General features: G+C 43.0%; 1 protein-coding gene across 1 annotated transcript; it reads right to left on the reverse strand.

The window, feature by feature from the left end:
* Positions 1-2,360: 2,360 nt before the first annotated feature.
* LOC126045643 (hsc70-interacting protein-like) lies at positions 2,361-13,449 on the reverse strand. The gene is given in 3 exon segments (XM_049817042.1): positions 2,361-3,084; positions 3,087-3,489; positions 13,429-13,449. Coding segments are annotated over 3 exon segments (771 nt in total). The 3' UTR covers positions 2,361-2,737.
* Positions 13,450-16,573: the final 3,124 nt, after the last annotated feature.

Raw genomic sequence — 16,573 nt, forward strand, 5'->3', positions numbered from 1 at the left:
TGTACCCCAGGTGGCTGAAAGCCAGTGCTTGTAAAGGGACTTGCTGACATCAGGATGTCCCCCCCTGCAGAGACCAGCTTGGACAAGCACGATTCCTTTCAAGACCTCAAGCAATTCAGACGCTGATCCGATCAAGCTACCATATGTTAGAAGCAATACACCATTTAATTTTGTCTCCATGCCACAAATTCACTCTGCCATTTGAACTCCCCGTTAAATGCCTGCTCTTTCCCTTCAGCAATGATTCCCACCATTTGTTTACCCCCTATGTCCCTCATTCTCCTGAATAAGGAGCCATTAAGAGTGTCAGATATCTACACAGATAAAAAGACATTGAACCTGCATGAGAATTGAACCTCGACAACTAGGACTCTTTTTGGAAGGTCCTGTGAGCTTGTATGTGGGTCAAAACACGGTGTGGGAAACGCTTCAAATATTCGCTTAAAAAAGATACAGTTTAAAAGATGTACCAATTCTGCATCGTCTGCTTTTGAAATTTTACTTTAAAGGCAAGAGCACTCGCAGATGACTTCAAATCGAGCTCGGCTGTTCAGCAAACATTTCTGCCTTGGTTTGTCATTGGGTCAGACAACAAATCACACCTCTGAGAACCACTCTGATTCAGAGGAGTCCCAAATGGGCTTTGTGGGTGGCCTCAGTGAAGTTTCTGGTTGGTTTGTACTCCCCGCCCAGGGCTTAGCCCTTCCTCCTGAACAGTTTTCAGACTGACACCCTGTTCTTCTGCTTCTTTCTCCCAGTCTCTCTCCTGTTGCAAAGAAGATGTTGCTTGTTCTTTCAGGTTATTCCTCTGAGTTATTTCCAGTTGTCCAGAGAATAGTTTGCAGATTGGCCCCGACTCTTCAGTATTCTTCTGAAATTGCACCTCTTTTTAGAAAGCTTTTTTTTTTGTTGGCTCCTTCTCATTGCACAAGGTCTTTCTCCTTGAAGTTCCCTTGCTTTCCAACACACTGCTCCTGAGATCTCTCCCGGGCTTTCTGAACACTCTCCTGTTCCTCCAGGGCTTTCTTCTGAGCTCTCTTGAGTTCTTCTAGGGCCTTTTTTTTTGCTTTCTTCAGTTCTTCCAAGATTTTACTAGCTTTGCTTTGTTCATTCTTTGCCCTCTCCTGCTCCTCTAAGGCTTGTTGCTGTGTTTTTGCAAGTTCTTTCAGGATTTCCTGTGCACTCTGACAGCCCTTATTTGAGCTCTCTCCTGCCCCTCCGCAGCTTGTCTTTGTGATAGCTGCAGTTCTAGAGCCTTCTGAGCTCTCTTCTTTTAATGCAGCCCTCTGAGCTCTTCGTTGCTTTCGTAGGGCCTTTCTATGAGCTTTCTCTAGTTCCTCTAGAGCATTTTTCTGAGCCATCGCCAATTCTTCCAGGGCCTTTTTCCGAGCTCTTGCTAGTTCCTCTAGGGCTTTTTCATTTCTCTCTTTTTCTTCCAGGGGTTTCTTCTGAGTTCTCTCATGTTCTTCCTTGGCTACCTTCTGTTCTTTTTAATCAGTCCTTCCAAAGACTGCTGTTGAGCTTTCTCCAGTTTCTGCAGTCTTCAACTGGTTTCTCTCTTCTTTTTCCAACAACTTCTGTGCGTTCTCCTGTTGCTCCAGAACTTTCCATGGGGCTTTCTCCTCTTCCTCATGCCCCATCTATTGAGTTTTAAACTGCTCTTCCAATTCCATCTGCAAAGCAATCAACTGTTGCTCAAGTTCCAGGTACCACGCTGCTTCCTGCAATGCTTTTTGCTCCAGACTCTTCTGTTGCTCTGTCACTTCCTGTGGTGTGTTCTCCTGCTCAGCTAAAATCTTCTGCTTGACTTGTATCTGTTCTTTCTTCATGGACTCTTCCCAAGATTTGTCCTTCTCCTGAGAGTTTCCTGTTCCTCCAGGGCTGCTTTCTTAACTCTTTCCATATCTTTGGGGGCTTTCTTAGTTCTCAGTTCTTCCTCCTTTTGTTCCTTCTTGTAGACATTCGTCTGATCACCCCGTGGGACTCGGCACAGGGTCCACCATACCCTGGGCCACAGAGCACTGACACCAATATGAGGATGCTGCAAATGGCGTTTATTCAACTGCGTCACGCCCTTATATACTGTCTGTCGGTCATCCCGCCTCCCTTAACCCTTCTCTTTCCGTACATCGCGAGATCTTCCGAGCGCCAATCCCTACACTTCTTCATCCTCTCTGCTACATCCACAAAGTCATCTTCCCTTTGCTTTCCTTCCTGGAATCTTCTCTGAACTTCTGTTAGCATGGAATTGGTGTCTTCATTATAACCCAGTTGGCAGGCCAGTTCAAGGTCTCTTGCAGCCTTGTGCCAACGACACAGGAGCTGGAATGCCTTCTCTCACCACTGGTAGGGCTATGGAGAACCAAGGTCGGTTTTTATTGCTTTGTCACAGTCCCTAATGGCAGCTATTGGTTTCAGCAACCTCAGGTAGACGCTGGCTCAGCTTACATATAAGACTGCAAGTTGTGGGTTGAACCTGATGGCATCAGTGAACAACTCAACAGGTCTGTGAAATTCATCTGCTCTCAGTGCATGAAAGGTTTCCCTTTCCTTTTCATTGGTCTGTTTTGCTATCTTGGTTGTCGTCCCCTATTTTCTGAAGATCTTCAGCCTCTTCAGCCAATTCTTCATTTTTAGTATTGAGTTCACTGTCCTCAGTCTTTGATTCTCCACTGGGCTCTTCCTCCCCCTCAGCTCTACATGGACATTCTATGTAAAACTTACTGTTTTCTACTGGCTATTGCTTTTGCTCGTCAGATTCCCTGCAACAGCCATTATCAGGTTCCTGGGAGGTCCAAAGGTGAACCTGTTCATGCTCCTGGGCATTCTGAAACTGTGCTTCTTCCTTTTCTTGAGAAGTCAGAAGCTGATCTCTCTCCTCTTCTGCCATGGATTTCCCCACCCTTGGCAATGCGTCCCATGATTGCTTTGTGTTTTGTGTCTCCTCATACTTTTTTTGGTGCCTGGCAATTTTCTGGACTCTTCTGTGAACCTCCTTCAACATGTTATTGGTATCTTCAACACAATCCAGCTGGCAGGACAGTGCAAGGTCCTTGGCAGCCTGCTGCCAGCAACCCAGAAGCCAAAATGCTTCCCTCTCCGCTTGTACAGCTGTGCAGAATTCAGGTCGATTTTTATGGCTTTCTCACAGTCTCTGATGGCAGAATTTGACTTTTGCAACTGCACAAAGACACTGGCTCGGCTGACATACAATGTACTAAGTCATGTGTTCAGTTTGATGGCATCAGTGAAGAGCTGAACAGCTTTTCGAAATTCACCTCTTCCCACTGCATCAAAAGCCCCCTTTTTCTTTTCATCAGCCTGCTTCATCATATCACTGGTTACCTCCAAATTCTCATCTCCCATCTCTGGGGATTCATCCTCTTCTGGCCCAACCTCCCCCTCATTGTCTGTCTCCAACTCACTCTCATCCTTCCCCAGTTCTTCACTGGACTCTTCCCCCCTCTCAAACTGCCTGAGCCTCAGAATCTAATTTACAAACCAATGAAATGTTACAGGCAGCCTCTTTTAAACACCCCAAAAGCTGGAGGGCTTTTCCTCAGAATTTATAGGCCAGTGCTGAACTGGGACTGAGTTTAACAGCTCTGTCACAGTCCCTAATGGCCATAGTTGGCTCTTGCAGCTGCAAAAAGACACTGACTCTGTTAATGTGAGAGCTGGCAAAGTGTGGATTCAGCTTGATGACACTGGACAGCGTATCAACTGCTTTCTGATTTTCACCTTTAGCTAGGAAATCAAAGGCCTTTCTTGTTTTTTCAGTTCTGCTTCATCACCTCCTCTGATAGCCCTAAACTTTGTCCCTCTTTTTTTAATGGATTATCTGTTTGTTAGCATTTTCCAAACCATGCTAGCCCTCATTTTCTAGAAACTTCCCTGCTGCTGTAACTGGCTCCTTTGCAGCTGTTTTGCTTGAAGCAGATGGTAAGTCATTTTCTGTACTTTCTATGGCTTTCCAGAGAAAGCAATGAACCTCAGAATTTAGAAAAGATGGGTCTGATTTTGCCAGTATTCTACTTGAAGGTATGGTGCTCTGATCCCAAAAGGATGATATTACACAGAATTTGTTGTCACTGAAAGCAGAGGAAGAAAGATAAGATGAAAAATGGCTTATCTGAGAGCACTATTAAGTTAGTCCCAGGTATATGTGGTAAGCTTCCCTGTTCTTCCTTCTGTTGTCTTGCTGCTGGACCTGAGGGGTTAAGACCAGCTGCCGGGTCCCAATACCTTCAGGAACTAGAATACAATGTGTATACTTCATATATTGTGTATTTCAGTCCTTGAACCACCCTTTCTAATTTTGCTAACGAGCCAACTTAGAATGATGTTTGCACAATCTCTGCAATATTTATCAGTGTATGGATAGCAAAAACCAGTAAACCCAGAGCAAAAATGAACAGGCCTGATAGGCTCAAGAATTAACACTTGATGCAACAGAAACTTGTTTAACCTACCACATCTGCAGAACCCAAACAAAATACAGTTAACCTAAATAAACTAAATCTCTTTTGTACATCTCTTTCTTTGAAAAAAGCAGTCTGTGGCTGTCACTGTTTTGAGGATAATAATGCCATCTAGTGAGAGAAAAGGCTCACTGTACTATTTACATTCTCTTACAGGTACAATACAGAACATTTTTGATTTATCTAGTGAAATGGTTGCATGAAAAGTGCACTACAGGAAATAAAATATTTTCTCATGAGACCACTTTTTTTTTTAAAGGCAAGACATTAACAGATTTTTCAACAACACTTGAGTATTCATTTGTATGGAAAGATTTTATTATCTCTTCTGGACTTGCCTATTATATATTAAAAATTATATAAATAGATTTATTCTTATGGAATATTTTTCAATAAGCACTATATTTTTCTCTGGTTTGCCTATAAAAAGCTATCTGACAATTGATTACAATGACAACTGATTACAAAAAAAGAGGTTTCAAAGTTGATTTTGTTTCTGTTGCTTTGTTGACTCCAAAAAAGGCTGGCAGATGCTTTGTCTGCCTGTTAAGTACTGTTTTTTTAATCCATATGTTACAATCATGCACTGAGAAATCTAAGAAAATATGAAATACACATTTTTGGATGCAAGCAAACATTCCTGGGCTAACACATCCAAAGAAACCTTAGACCAGGGTTGAAAGTCCCCAACTTTCACACAGACAAAAACATCCAGGCAAAAGAAGAGCGTATGTCTACAAGAAGAATGGAGGTAGAGATGCCTTAATTACCTGTAAAGACCTCAAATAAGTCAGATGCTTCTCATATATAAGCCCTTTGCACTGCTGCATCTCCTAGGACAAGAACTACCACAGTCAGGGCAGGGAGGAGAGGAGTTGGCACCTTGCTAACATGTAAGGCCAGTACAGTTACAACACAGGTGTGTCCTTTGCTTTTTTCAGTTTTGAGACCCGGTCTGCTCCAAAAGCTCAGATTGGTGAGGTTATGCTTACATTAGACTAAAAATATCCAACATTGCAGTAAGTGGGGTACTCACAGAGGAGGGATGCAGACACGAGAGGTAAAAATGTGCTTGAGACTATGCCTGACCCCAGCAGCAGAGGAATGGGGCTCACCTCCCTTCTCAGCTCTGGGGGAGCCTGCACGCCTCCCTCCGGGCAACGTGGCCCGGGTAAGAACAGTGATAAGGCAGGAATGTGAACATAAACTGGGGGCGGGGGGGCATAAAATGCCTGTAGCTGTTCTGGGAGAAAACCGGTAACGCTAAGTTAACAGTGCCAAAACTTGCCTGAGACAATCACCTGGTGGATTAAAAAGTAACCAGGAGACCTCAGAAAAAAAGCATCAGCTTGAAAAGACTCCCAAAAGAAGGCTGGCTGTTGGGCAGCTGTGAGAAGTGGGACCGGAGCAGCGGAGCGGGGGGTGGCACAGCCAGCAGCTGTCCCATATGGGCACCGCCACCTCTGCCAGCTGCCCCCAAAGCACCGTGGGCATCCCGCCTCCTGCACCCATCCCGCCTCCTGCACCCATCCCGCCTCAAGGTGTGCAAGGTGTGCACCTGTAATGCCACGGGGGGTGCAGGTAACTGCAAGTATGTGTTCATCTATGTGTTTGGGATGAGCGGCTGTCCTGGTTTTCACTGGGATAGAATTAACTGTCTTCCTAGTAGCTGGGATAGTGCTGCGTTTTGAGTTCAGTATAAGAATGTTGATAACACACTGGTGCTTTCAGTTGTTGCTAAGTAGCCTTTATACTAAGTCAGTCAAGGATTTTTCAGCTTCTCATGGCCAGCCAGCGAGAAAGCTGGAGGGGCACAAGAAGTTGGCACAGGACAGAGCCAGGGCACCTGACCCAAACTGGCCAACGGTGTATTCCATACCATGAGACATCACATCCAGTATATAAACTGGGGGGGAGTGGGAGTGGGGAATCGCCACTCGGGGACTAACTGGGTGTCGGTTGGCTGGTGGTGAGCAATTGCATTGTGCATCACTTGTATATTCCAATCCTTTTATTAAGTATCGTTATTATTATCATTATTAGTTTCTTCTGTTCTATGAAACTGTTCTTATTTCAACCCATGAGTTTTACTCCCCCGCCCCCCCCCCCCCCCCCGATTCTCTCCCCCATCCCACTGGGGGTGGGGGGGAATTGAGTGAGTGGCTGCGCGGTCCTTAGTTGCCGGCTGGGGTTAAACCATGACAGCTGCAGAAAAGTGCTTAGAAATCCGTAGGCATTTATTAACATCTTCTGGCTGGTATTGGGGTTTATTTATTGCATTGCTCATACTGATCCCAAAAGTTTAGTTCACTGATTGCCAGTTACTTGTCATTAATAAATCAATAGGCCCATTTAAGCCTGATTTAAAACATGAGAGTTGACCAGTTTTTCCCTGAGACAGAAATACCCTGTTCACCACAGTATATCTGTGAAGCTCATTTGGACACTTGACTCTTCCCACGAAAGGGCTGATCCATCCTCTCAGATGTATGAATTGCTCTGGGTGTTAGGACACCTCCAAGTTCGTTGTTGCAGCATCTACACCTCATGATATTTAGCTCCATGGAAGCAATGGGTACCCAGCAATGCCTGAAATAAACTTCTGGCAAATACATATATATTTGTCACTCGAGATTTGCTCTTTTAGTTTGACAAACTGTAAAAAGGATCCCAACAGAATTATGACTTCACAACTCACAGCTGTTATTTATGCTCTATAAAATGTCACCAACATCTGCTACCGTAGCTAAACGCAGTACTGCAATGCGATTTTAAGCTCAGATGTAAATAAACAAAAATTGTTTCCAAACAATGGCATAAAAGGCAATAAACCTGAAATATAACCCTGAGTATTTTAAAATCTAAAAGGGTATCAAGCAGTTGAATTTTTATAGGATGAGATGCATATGAGAACAGAAAACTTCAGTTCTCCAAATGTAATTCCTATGTGTCTGAATAAATTCAAGGTTTTCAGGTGTTGTTTGTATTTTTCGTCTGTTTCTATGTCATGTTGGCATTCCTGGTCCTCATGTTTAATATTCACAGAAAGACAGGTGCCCCTTTGTATAGTGCCTTAGGATCTGTCACCTCTGTCACTTCAGAACTGCCACAGGCACACTGACAGTCACATCCAGAAAAGGATGTCCTGGGACACCGAGCCAGACCTGCAGGCACCTCCTGTGCAGGCTCATGTCACGTAGCACTCAGGCTAGCAGCCACCCTGACCTGGCTGGCAAGCGGAACACATACACTTGCCGTGGGGCAGCCAAATGACTCCAACTGTTCTTTCCAGCACCTGGAAATAGCTTTGATCCGTGAAAAAGCATCAGTTCTTGCAATGCAAACACCTAAAGTTGAGAAACATCTTGTAAAACACTTTGAGAAACGCAATCACTGCCACAAGGGGTGCTAACCCAAATGTGGACTTCCAAATACCCAGTCTGATTCTTATAGTCTGCAATCAATCTCCACTCCCCATCTTTTGTTTCCTTCAGTACCAAGAAGTAACTCCTCTAACATGGCTCACCTAGACCAAGAGAACCTGTGCTGGTCTCCTAAATTCCAGCAAGATCTTCACTTCTTGATCTTTTCTGAGAGGAGTCCCTGGAAGAAAAAATCAGAAAGGGACACTGGAGAGAGCACTGGAAGGCCAAAGACTGGACAGTCAAACCGTGGGCCACTAGGTCCATTCGTTGGGGCATACTGACAGCCAGCCTCCTAGAAGTAAACTTTACTGGGACAGGCAATGATGACAACTTTTTCCAAATGTGCAGCTCTATGCACATACCCCACAGGAGTAGGCTGGTGCCAGAGAAGCCAGGGTCCAGATGTCAGTAGCCATCAGAATAGCCCTGTTCTCCCCGGAGTCAGGTGAACACTGAGTTGTATGGGACAGAGATGCCAAATGCCATCGAGATCTTGCTAGTGCTAAATAAGATCAATGAGGAGGTTTTCTCCACCTCTGGCAGATGGAAAAACTCCCAAGTGAAGGGCAGCTGGGGAGCCTTTCACAGAATATGAATGCTACTTAACTTTCTACTCTGAAACAGACCCTCCTCCGCTGATATTTGCAGATGCCAAAAGACTGCAACTGCAAAACTTCCCCAGCACCACACTTTTAGTTTGGCACAGCAGCCTATCAACAGAATCAAGGACGTCACCACTGCTAGATGACCTTTAAAAAGTAATGTCTTGTAAACTCAATTTTCAGAGAAAAATCCTGAGAGAAAGATAGCTACAGATGGCTTACTACCCTGAGGACCCATTTCGAGAAGCACAATTTGAAAGTGCCCAGGAGCTGATAAATTAACCTCTAGATAGCCTATGTGTTCACAGACCTTGCAGTTGTCAGATGCTCTGAGATTGTCTGTCCCCTTCCCAGGCTCTAGCCCCCGAGGCTGGCTGGGACAGTACTGTACCAAACAACTCTCCCTGAAGATAGCCAGAACAAGCTGGATTTTGTCAAATGGCACCAGCTGTGGCTAACAGGGTAGCATTCGTAAGTAAGGTTTGGGATTAAGGAATGGAATATCTTCCACTCCATGGACTGTTCCAAGGACTTGGGAATGTTTGATGAGGGTGACAGCATTTCAAGCAGCACCAAGAAAGGTCAGGAGTCTAAGGGTGGACAAGTAAAGATCATCCTGCAAAACAACTTGCAGAGGTAATTAAAAGCCAGAGAAGACTGAAGAACATCTGCATTCAGTGCTGCATTCAAGGGTCGGCAGAGTTTGAAACCAATGCAGACAACACTATAAATGATTTAACAATAGCTATCTGATAAGTAAAATCTACAGATACACAATGCAGCACTTGAGGACTACTAGTAAGGCAGGCCAAAGCCACATGACTAATTAACTGCAGACTAGAGACTGAGCCAAGATCTAATGCCTAGGAATAAGGTGTAGTCCTGGCAGCTCCAAGAAAAGAAAGCAAAAATGCTCCAAGAAACAAAAAGGAACTGACAGAGAAGCACACCACCATGCCCCTCCATTTTAGCTGCATGATGGGTGGGTGCACACTTCAGACCTAAAGGACTGATCTCACTAGTACAGCCAACAAAAGCTTACCTGGCTTCAGTGCTTGTGCTTAGATACCCCTATAGTGCAACTGTGTATTTAGAAAAAGCACTTGGAGTAGAATTATCAATGTTTTAAAATTACATAAAGCAGACTCACCTCACAGAAAAGGAGGGAGTTATGTATAAAACCTTTTTGCAGTCCAAAAAGAAGCCCAGCCCAATTCGTACTACAATTTATCAGTGGTTGCTTCTTAAAAGTTGTAAGACTGGAACAAACTGGTGTTTGCCATTTATTTCCAGAGGAGTTTGCTACCCACATGAAATCTGCAAGTGACTCCAACTGTGGTTCCTTATCCTTCCCGTAAGAGAGGAGATGGAGCCTAAGACTGCTATAGTAGATCCCATATTACTCAAGTCCTCTCGAGCCCTCAGGACCTCTTCAAGCCTTGTCTATCTAGAAAAGCTCCACAGAGATTTTTTATTTGATAATGCATATCCACTGGCCCCCTCTCAGGCTGCAACCCTGGGAAGTGAGGCATTCACTGCTCTAGGGTAAAAGAACAGAAAAAGGCATCTTGGGTATTTTCTGTGTACTGTATTTTGCAATTATTTTAAAAATCAGAAGTCTTATTAGCACTGCCTCTCCCAATCCATGACAAACTACGGCCTGCCAGTAAGATTAGAATTAAAAAGCTGTTGATGTAATAAAAGACCCTAATTCATGTAATTGAAGCTGTATAGTTTAAAGGCCAAGGATATCAATAATGCTGAACTGATGATAACCAAGGATTTGTCAGCCCTTAAAAGCCTTAAATCTATACAGCAGACAGAAGCCTTAGACTTCCCAGCATTTAATATTGTTTTAATAGCTTAATGATTAACTCACAATTAATTACATTATGTTTGGTGGCCGATATGTTTGTCAGGTTCATGCCTATAAGAGATTTGTAGGAGTCTAAATACTGGTCTATCTACACTGCTGCCCCAAAGGAACAACAAGAACCCCTGCAAATGTACAGACCAGCCACGACAGATCCTGGAGTCAAAGCTGGGACACTAACCACCAGACAACTTTAGCCTGCACCCAAGGCAGACTAGGCTCCTGAGGATCCACTACTTCCTTCGGCTGAGCTATCTAAATAACATGGGGAGGTAGTTCGATACAGACAAATCACACTGCTGTACCCTGCCTCAGAGGATGTTTCCCTTTGCCGTTTAATTGCCAAATTGGCTTAACACAGAAGTACAGCAAGAAGTACTAGAAGAAAACGAAACAAAAGGAGTTTCTGTACTTTGACAGTGTAACCAGACCTTCACTGCTTTATCTTGCATTTTCTCTGGCTCCTCAGCTCGTAATTTCCTTCAGCTCAGACCTCTTACACCATCTTGCTACCAAAAATTTAATTTTTTCTACTTATATTACATATCACACCTGAACGTTCCCTGGCCCCATCACTGTAGGGGAACACAGAGTAACACCTCCTTACCTCACTCCTACAGGTAGGATGTAGTGAACAAGTTTTTTTCCCTAAGCACCTGACGTCTTCCCAGAAGCTAACTAAGGGCAGTTAAGGGCAGGCTATTCTTTTATAGTTAAACTCAGGCTTAGGGGTGAGCGGGGACGGAGTAGACTAAAGAAATGGTTGCAGAAAGGACGCTTGCACGTGAGCTGGGGTAGAGTTATGAGCATAGTGTGCTTGTGAGACTACACATAGCCTCCATAGCCCAGGAAAATCTCTCAGGCAATGTTTGTCAGTGACACTGTTATATTACAGATGGATTATTATTTTACAGTATTAGGTTCTTACACATATATTTTTATGCAAGAAGAGCAAAATATTAAAGTCAAGGAACAACTCCAAAGATCAGGACAATAACGCCTTGTGGTATCAATTTCACAGCTTGACTCAGCATTAGGTTCTAATCAGGATTACAGCTCTTACAGGCCCAGAGCAGGTATCTTTACTGCAGCCGCATAAACCCAGAATAACAAAAATTAATGATTTATATTTATGAAATACATATGAGATCAAGTTCTCTGTTGCAGGTAATAAGGAAAAGTGCTGTTGACTACACTTGGAAACTGTAATATTATAAATGACAGTCCCAAACAGCTGCCAGGCTCTTTTAAAATAATATTATAAAGGTACACCAGATTTCATTCAGATTATGTGCCATGAATTAGCTAGAAGAGAGATACGCAATCCAGTTAATAGCATTATCAGGATAGCAGTGTGTCCACACATTAAGACAGATGCAAGGTTCAAAGTGCAATTTGCAGATAATCGTTTGGGCAAGATTATTTCATACTTGACTAATTTAGCTAACAATTTCAAAAAGGTGCTAATTAAAAAACGCCTGGGGCTGTCACTTGCTGCCAAAATTGCAGAGATGCTGCCATTGAAATGTTTCCATCTAATTATTAAAGAAAGCGTTTGGACTGGTTCAGGAGTTGGAGAACAGACACAAACTTACTGTAATGTTAGCAAAACTCACTTTTGAAACTTCCTAAATCTCATTACTCCAACATTTTGGACAGTTTTACAATACTAACTCCATGATTAAGAGGAAGTGACATCTGGCTAATAAAGGCATTGGAAAGTGCTAGATCCTCAGGTATTTATTTTTTCAACCAACACCATCTTTCAGGCTTCTGTTCTTTTCTCCAATGATGCAAGTAATTGATTTTTATCTTACTGGGAAAGGAAGTGAGAGAAATAAGATTTACAAATATTTCATTGCCTGCTCTAATTGCAACTGTTACTGACGGGGCTAAGGAACTACCAGCAATTTTGTGCTGAAAAACTGCTGGATACATTTGTACCAGTTGAACAGAAGATTCCCCAAATACTTTTCACCAATAAAGACTTGGAGCATTATGGGTGAGATAAATAAGCAGAGTAATCCACTGAACCTTATTGTTCCCTGTGCAGGATCAAATAAAACTCATCAAGACTGCTGCAGATTCAGACAACAGCAAGAAAGGTCTACAGCTTCTTCATGCTGTGAAAAGCAGCTTCTCCCTCAGCACTCTGACTTGCATGTAAGGAGAATCATGCACTCAACTACTGACCGAGCAAAACTGCTTCTCTAATGACCAATACTTTCAGGTTGGTCTCAAGACATCTTTAAAGGACCTACAGTTCAGAGACACTCTATCTCTGCCTGCTGAACAGTAGGTCCCATCAAGGTTCCTCAGACTGAGCACGTAGAAACGGAAATAGTAAAAAATCCCAGATCCATTCATATTTCTTTTTAGGTTACACACAGAGTGAAGATTTGTTAAGGCAGAAAGGAGGAAAGGGGGACATTTAAAAATATCTTCAAAAGAGTACAAAGAAGGTACATTAAAAAACAAAACTTTGCAATTCTAGTTTTCTGAAGTTCGAGAATGATCCCCGTCCCTGTAAAATCTTCCTAAGCTGATTTTCAGTTCTGACATACCCAAACTTCTCTGCATTCTTTTACACCCAAGTTATTACATATTTAGAGTATGTTTCCAAGGCGCCCTTTGTGAAAGCACATGCTGTTAGCGTGCCTGAAGCACACAGCTCCTGTGCAAATCAGTGACATGTCTGTGTTGGCACAGGCACTTGGCAAAATTCAGGAGACCTCAACAGTATTATGAAAGCTTAATCTGAGCCAAAGGCAAACGTCCTACTTAATCAGAAAGCAGGAACAAAGACAGGCAGCCAACCAACTTGATATAGATCAGCAGGGAAAAAAGATGTTAAAAACCCCTAGGTGTAAGTTATTGCTCTTTTCAGTGCTAAGAAAGGTTTTCTTTCTTTCTGTCCACCTCTATCCTTTCAGCTGCTCACTGCCCTACCCATCAGATGGTTCCCACTCTCATAAAGTGGTGGCTCTCAACTTCTTCCATATTTTTACAGTTTTACAACAGGCAAAAGCTGAAGAAACACCTTTTACCTCCAGAGAAAGGGATGGCATTCCGGCCAACAGTCCTAGCCAGCTGGGATTATGGACCTCACTGGAGATGACATGCAATGAAATAGCTTTTATACCAAACATGTATCATGATAGTAGGACTGGGGTCCAGCTCAGCTGACCCCGTTACCAGCATGGAACAGACATCTTGAGTAGTTACTCCCAAGCCACAAACTGTGTAGAAGGTGTATTAAAACAGCACAGAAAGAAAATACAGTTTTAGTTTATTGTACTTATAAAATACAACAAAGAGGCATGTGGTACGCTTTACAAACTGAAGGAAGTGGAGGTTTGCCAAAACAAAGTAAAACAAGATCTCGTACTAGAAGTGGGGCTTTTAATTAACGTTTTGACACTATAGCCATGCACTGATGAACTGCTAGCTCATGGTTATTGAACAAATTGGTTGCTCTGTCATGTTGGCTTGAAGCAGACAGGGGCCATGTTCAATATACCTAAAAAGATGCTTTGCTTGCACTTTTTGCTGCTACTTCTGTATCCACTATATGATTGAGTCTTATGTATAATACATGCAACCATTGCATATTTTTGAAAGCCATTTTTTAATGTCTAAATGTACACAAAGCACCTGAAAATGTGTCTGCTGACATAAAATACTCTTCTGCTTGAAAAAGAAAGCTATCACCTCATTTTTAATCAAACTTCATCCTCGGGGGGGGGGGGGGGGAATAATCTTAAGATTAAGAATATTTTCAATTTTCATTTGTTTTTTTTTTTTTAATTTTTAATCTGAGGTTGTAATTAGCATTTACTGACATAGTAGTGGTGTTATTATGAAGAATTGAGTAATTTTTTTCTTATCATACACAAAAATCTTCAGGAGGCAACTGCAAAGGTGGGGACGAGGCCTGTATGGTCAGTTGCCATTTCCCAGAGCAAGATTTAGAGGAAGCATTCTCTGGCCCATTGTTTATCAAAGTTACTTTTCTTATTACTTTTTGTTGGATGAGCCCAGAAACTATGGGAGAATGGTATTAACTGGCACAAAAAAACCAAACCATGAACTTAAAAAGTGGTGCATCTCAAAGAAAGAATTGAGAAATGGCAAACATTAGGAGAAATCAGGCCATCAGTGCCAGCTGTGCTTAAACAAAACAGTATTATTACAAGCACTGAATCAGAGAAAGTAGTAAGCATTTTTCTTTACCTCTCAGACCTGAACAGCTGATGGAGGCACACCTATTCCTCTCTTAACTTCCTTAGATTGCTTTTGCTATCTAGAAACCTTATCTTTAAGATCTTTTTAGTCTGAGGTATCATTTAGTGAGGCCATTTGAGTATAGTGCCCTTGTTTATCTCATATTGTGTCTATCATTATACAGACACAAATCTTTCAGTTCTTCAGGTCTTTCAAATTAAATTGAACTTGGACTTTGTTTAAAAGGTCATCTTTAAAATTATACACAATAAATCTAACACTGGTAAAAATTTATTTTAATAGCACTCCTCCCTCATCCCCACATTTCATCTCCATTGAATGTTAAGCAGCACAAATCAAAGGATGGGGTTTGTTGACTGCTTCAGACTAGCGACATTCCCTTTCACAACCATGGCATTAAAGCCTGATCTAGTGACATTTCTATAATTAATGAGGCTAACCCAAAGACAGGGACCACAAGCACTTCATCATTTCCTTCTGAACCCCACATATGAGCTATCATTTCCTTCCTAACATTAATTCCTCATTTATGTTCTTCCCCTGCATCTGTACAGCTACTGAGGAGGGAAATCATCTTTCTGCCCATCGTAAATCATGCAGATATGCTTATCAAGTCCAAACAGAGCCTCAGGATCGTTTAGGAGAACAAAAAGCTAAAAATAATTTTTAAATGTCAGAAGCACATAGATATTCCAAAGGTTTCTCAAGATATAAATTAATCAAACATATTTACGATAATGTAAAATTAAGAAATAAAAGGTCCCACATATCTTAGCAATTTCTAAAGACTGAATTTTATAGTCATTTAGTCATCCAACACCACTGACTGTCAAGTGATGGATCATTAGCATGACTTCAGTCAATGGGGCTACAGTGCTGCCTTTGAAAATCTGAGGGGGCATCTACCCGCAGCCCTGCTCAACAGGCTGCTCTGTCCAAGGAGGTCCCCTAACACCTTTCCCACACCATCACCTTGCTTTCTCCTCTCGCTCTTCCTTCTCTGCACTCTTCCCTTGTTTGGGCTGTAAATCTCTTGCTGCTGTGTGGTCTTTGTTCTCTGCTATGTCTGTTTTCTGTCCCAGAGCATACCCAGATGCCCACTGTCCCCAGAGGCCTGTCTTCCTTGTGTATGTAAGCCCACCAGCTGCCACCTTCATAGTTTTCTTAGTCTTTTTCTTTGCTTTTGCTGCCTCTCAGGGTAACTACTTTCCCCTCAAATTCGTGAAGGCAAGTCAGATTCTGTCCGCAAAGGCTATTCTCCTCAAACAATTCATCCATCCCAAAAACTCCCCTGGGGAAGCAACTGGTCTTTTGCCTTGCCTCCTTCCAGTTCAAATCTGCCTCGTGCCCTGCATTTGGAAATCCTGGGCACAGAGCTGGCTGTGCCTCCTGCTCAGCCCTCCGGCCCTTCCTACTGGGGAGCATCTCAATTCCTGCTGCCTATTATGGGATGGGAAGGAGATAGTTCAGCAAGACTCCATATCCCAAATGTATCACTTCTCGTGCAGCCACAGGAGACCTGCTGGGATCACTACACCCAAGTTATTTTCTTCCAGGACATGGGCAGTACTCCTTAGAACAAAAACCCCAGGCTGCCAGGTCTCTCCCCTCCAGCGTGCAGACAGAAGAGCACTTCCCCTTCCATAGAGCTGCTGCTGAGGCCAGGCAGCACCAGCCCCACAGAAGCCTGAACAGGAGCAGGCACTTGCACTTCCCGTTTGCCTGGGCATGGAGCAGGGGCAGGGTAGGGAAAGCAGGGTTACCTCCCGCAGGAAAGCTTGGAGGCTCATTAAGACAGAACTACTACTCTGTCCTCCCTGCGCCACTCAGGGATTACGCGTGTACCAGCTCAGCATGCAGAGGCTGAGCTTCCTCTCAAACTGAAGATTGTGTATGTGAAAAAAGAAAAAAAAAAAAAAAAAAAAAAAAAAAAGGATGTGGCTCCAG

The sequence above is a fragment of the Accipiter gentilis genome, chromosome 14 (genome assembly GCF_929443795.1).
Source record: "Accipiter gentilis chromosome 14, bAccGen1.1, whole genome shotgun sequence".
In the NCBI taxonomy this organism is placed as follows: Eukaryota; Metazoa; Chordata; class Aves; order Accipitriformes; family Accipitridae; genus Astur; species Astur gentilis.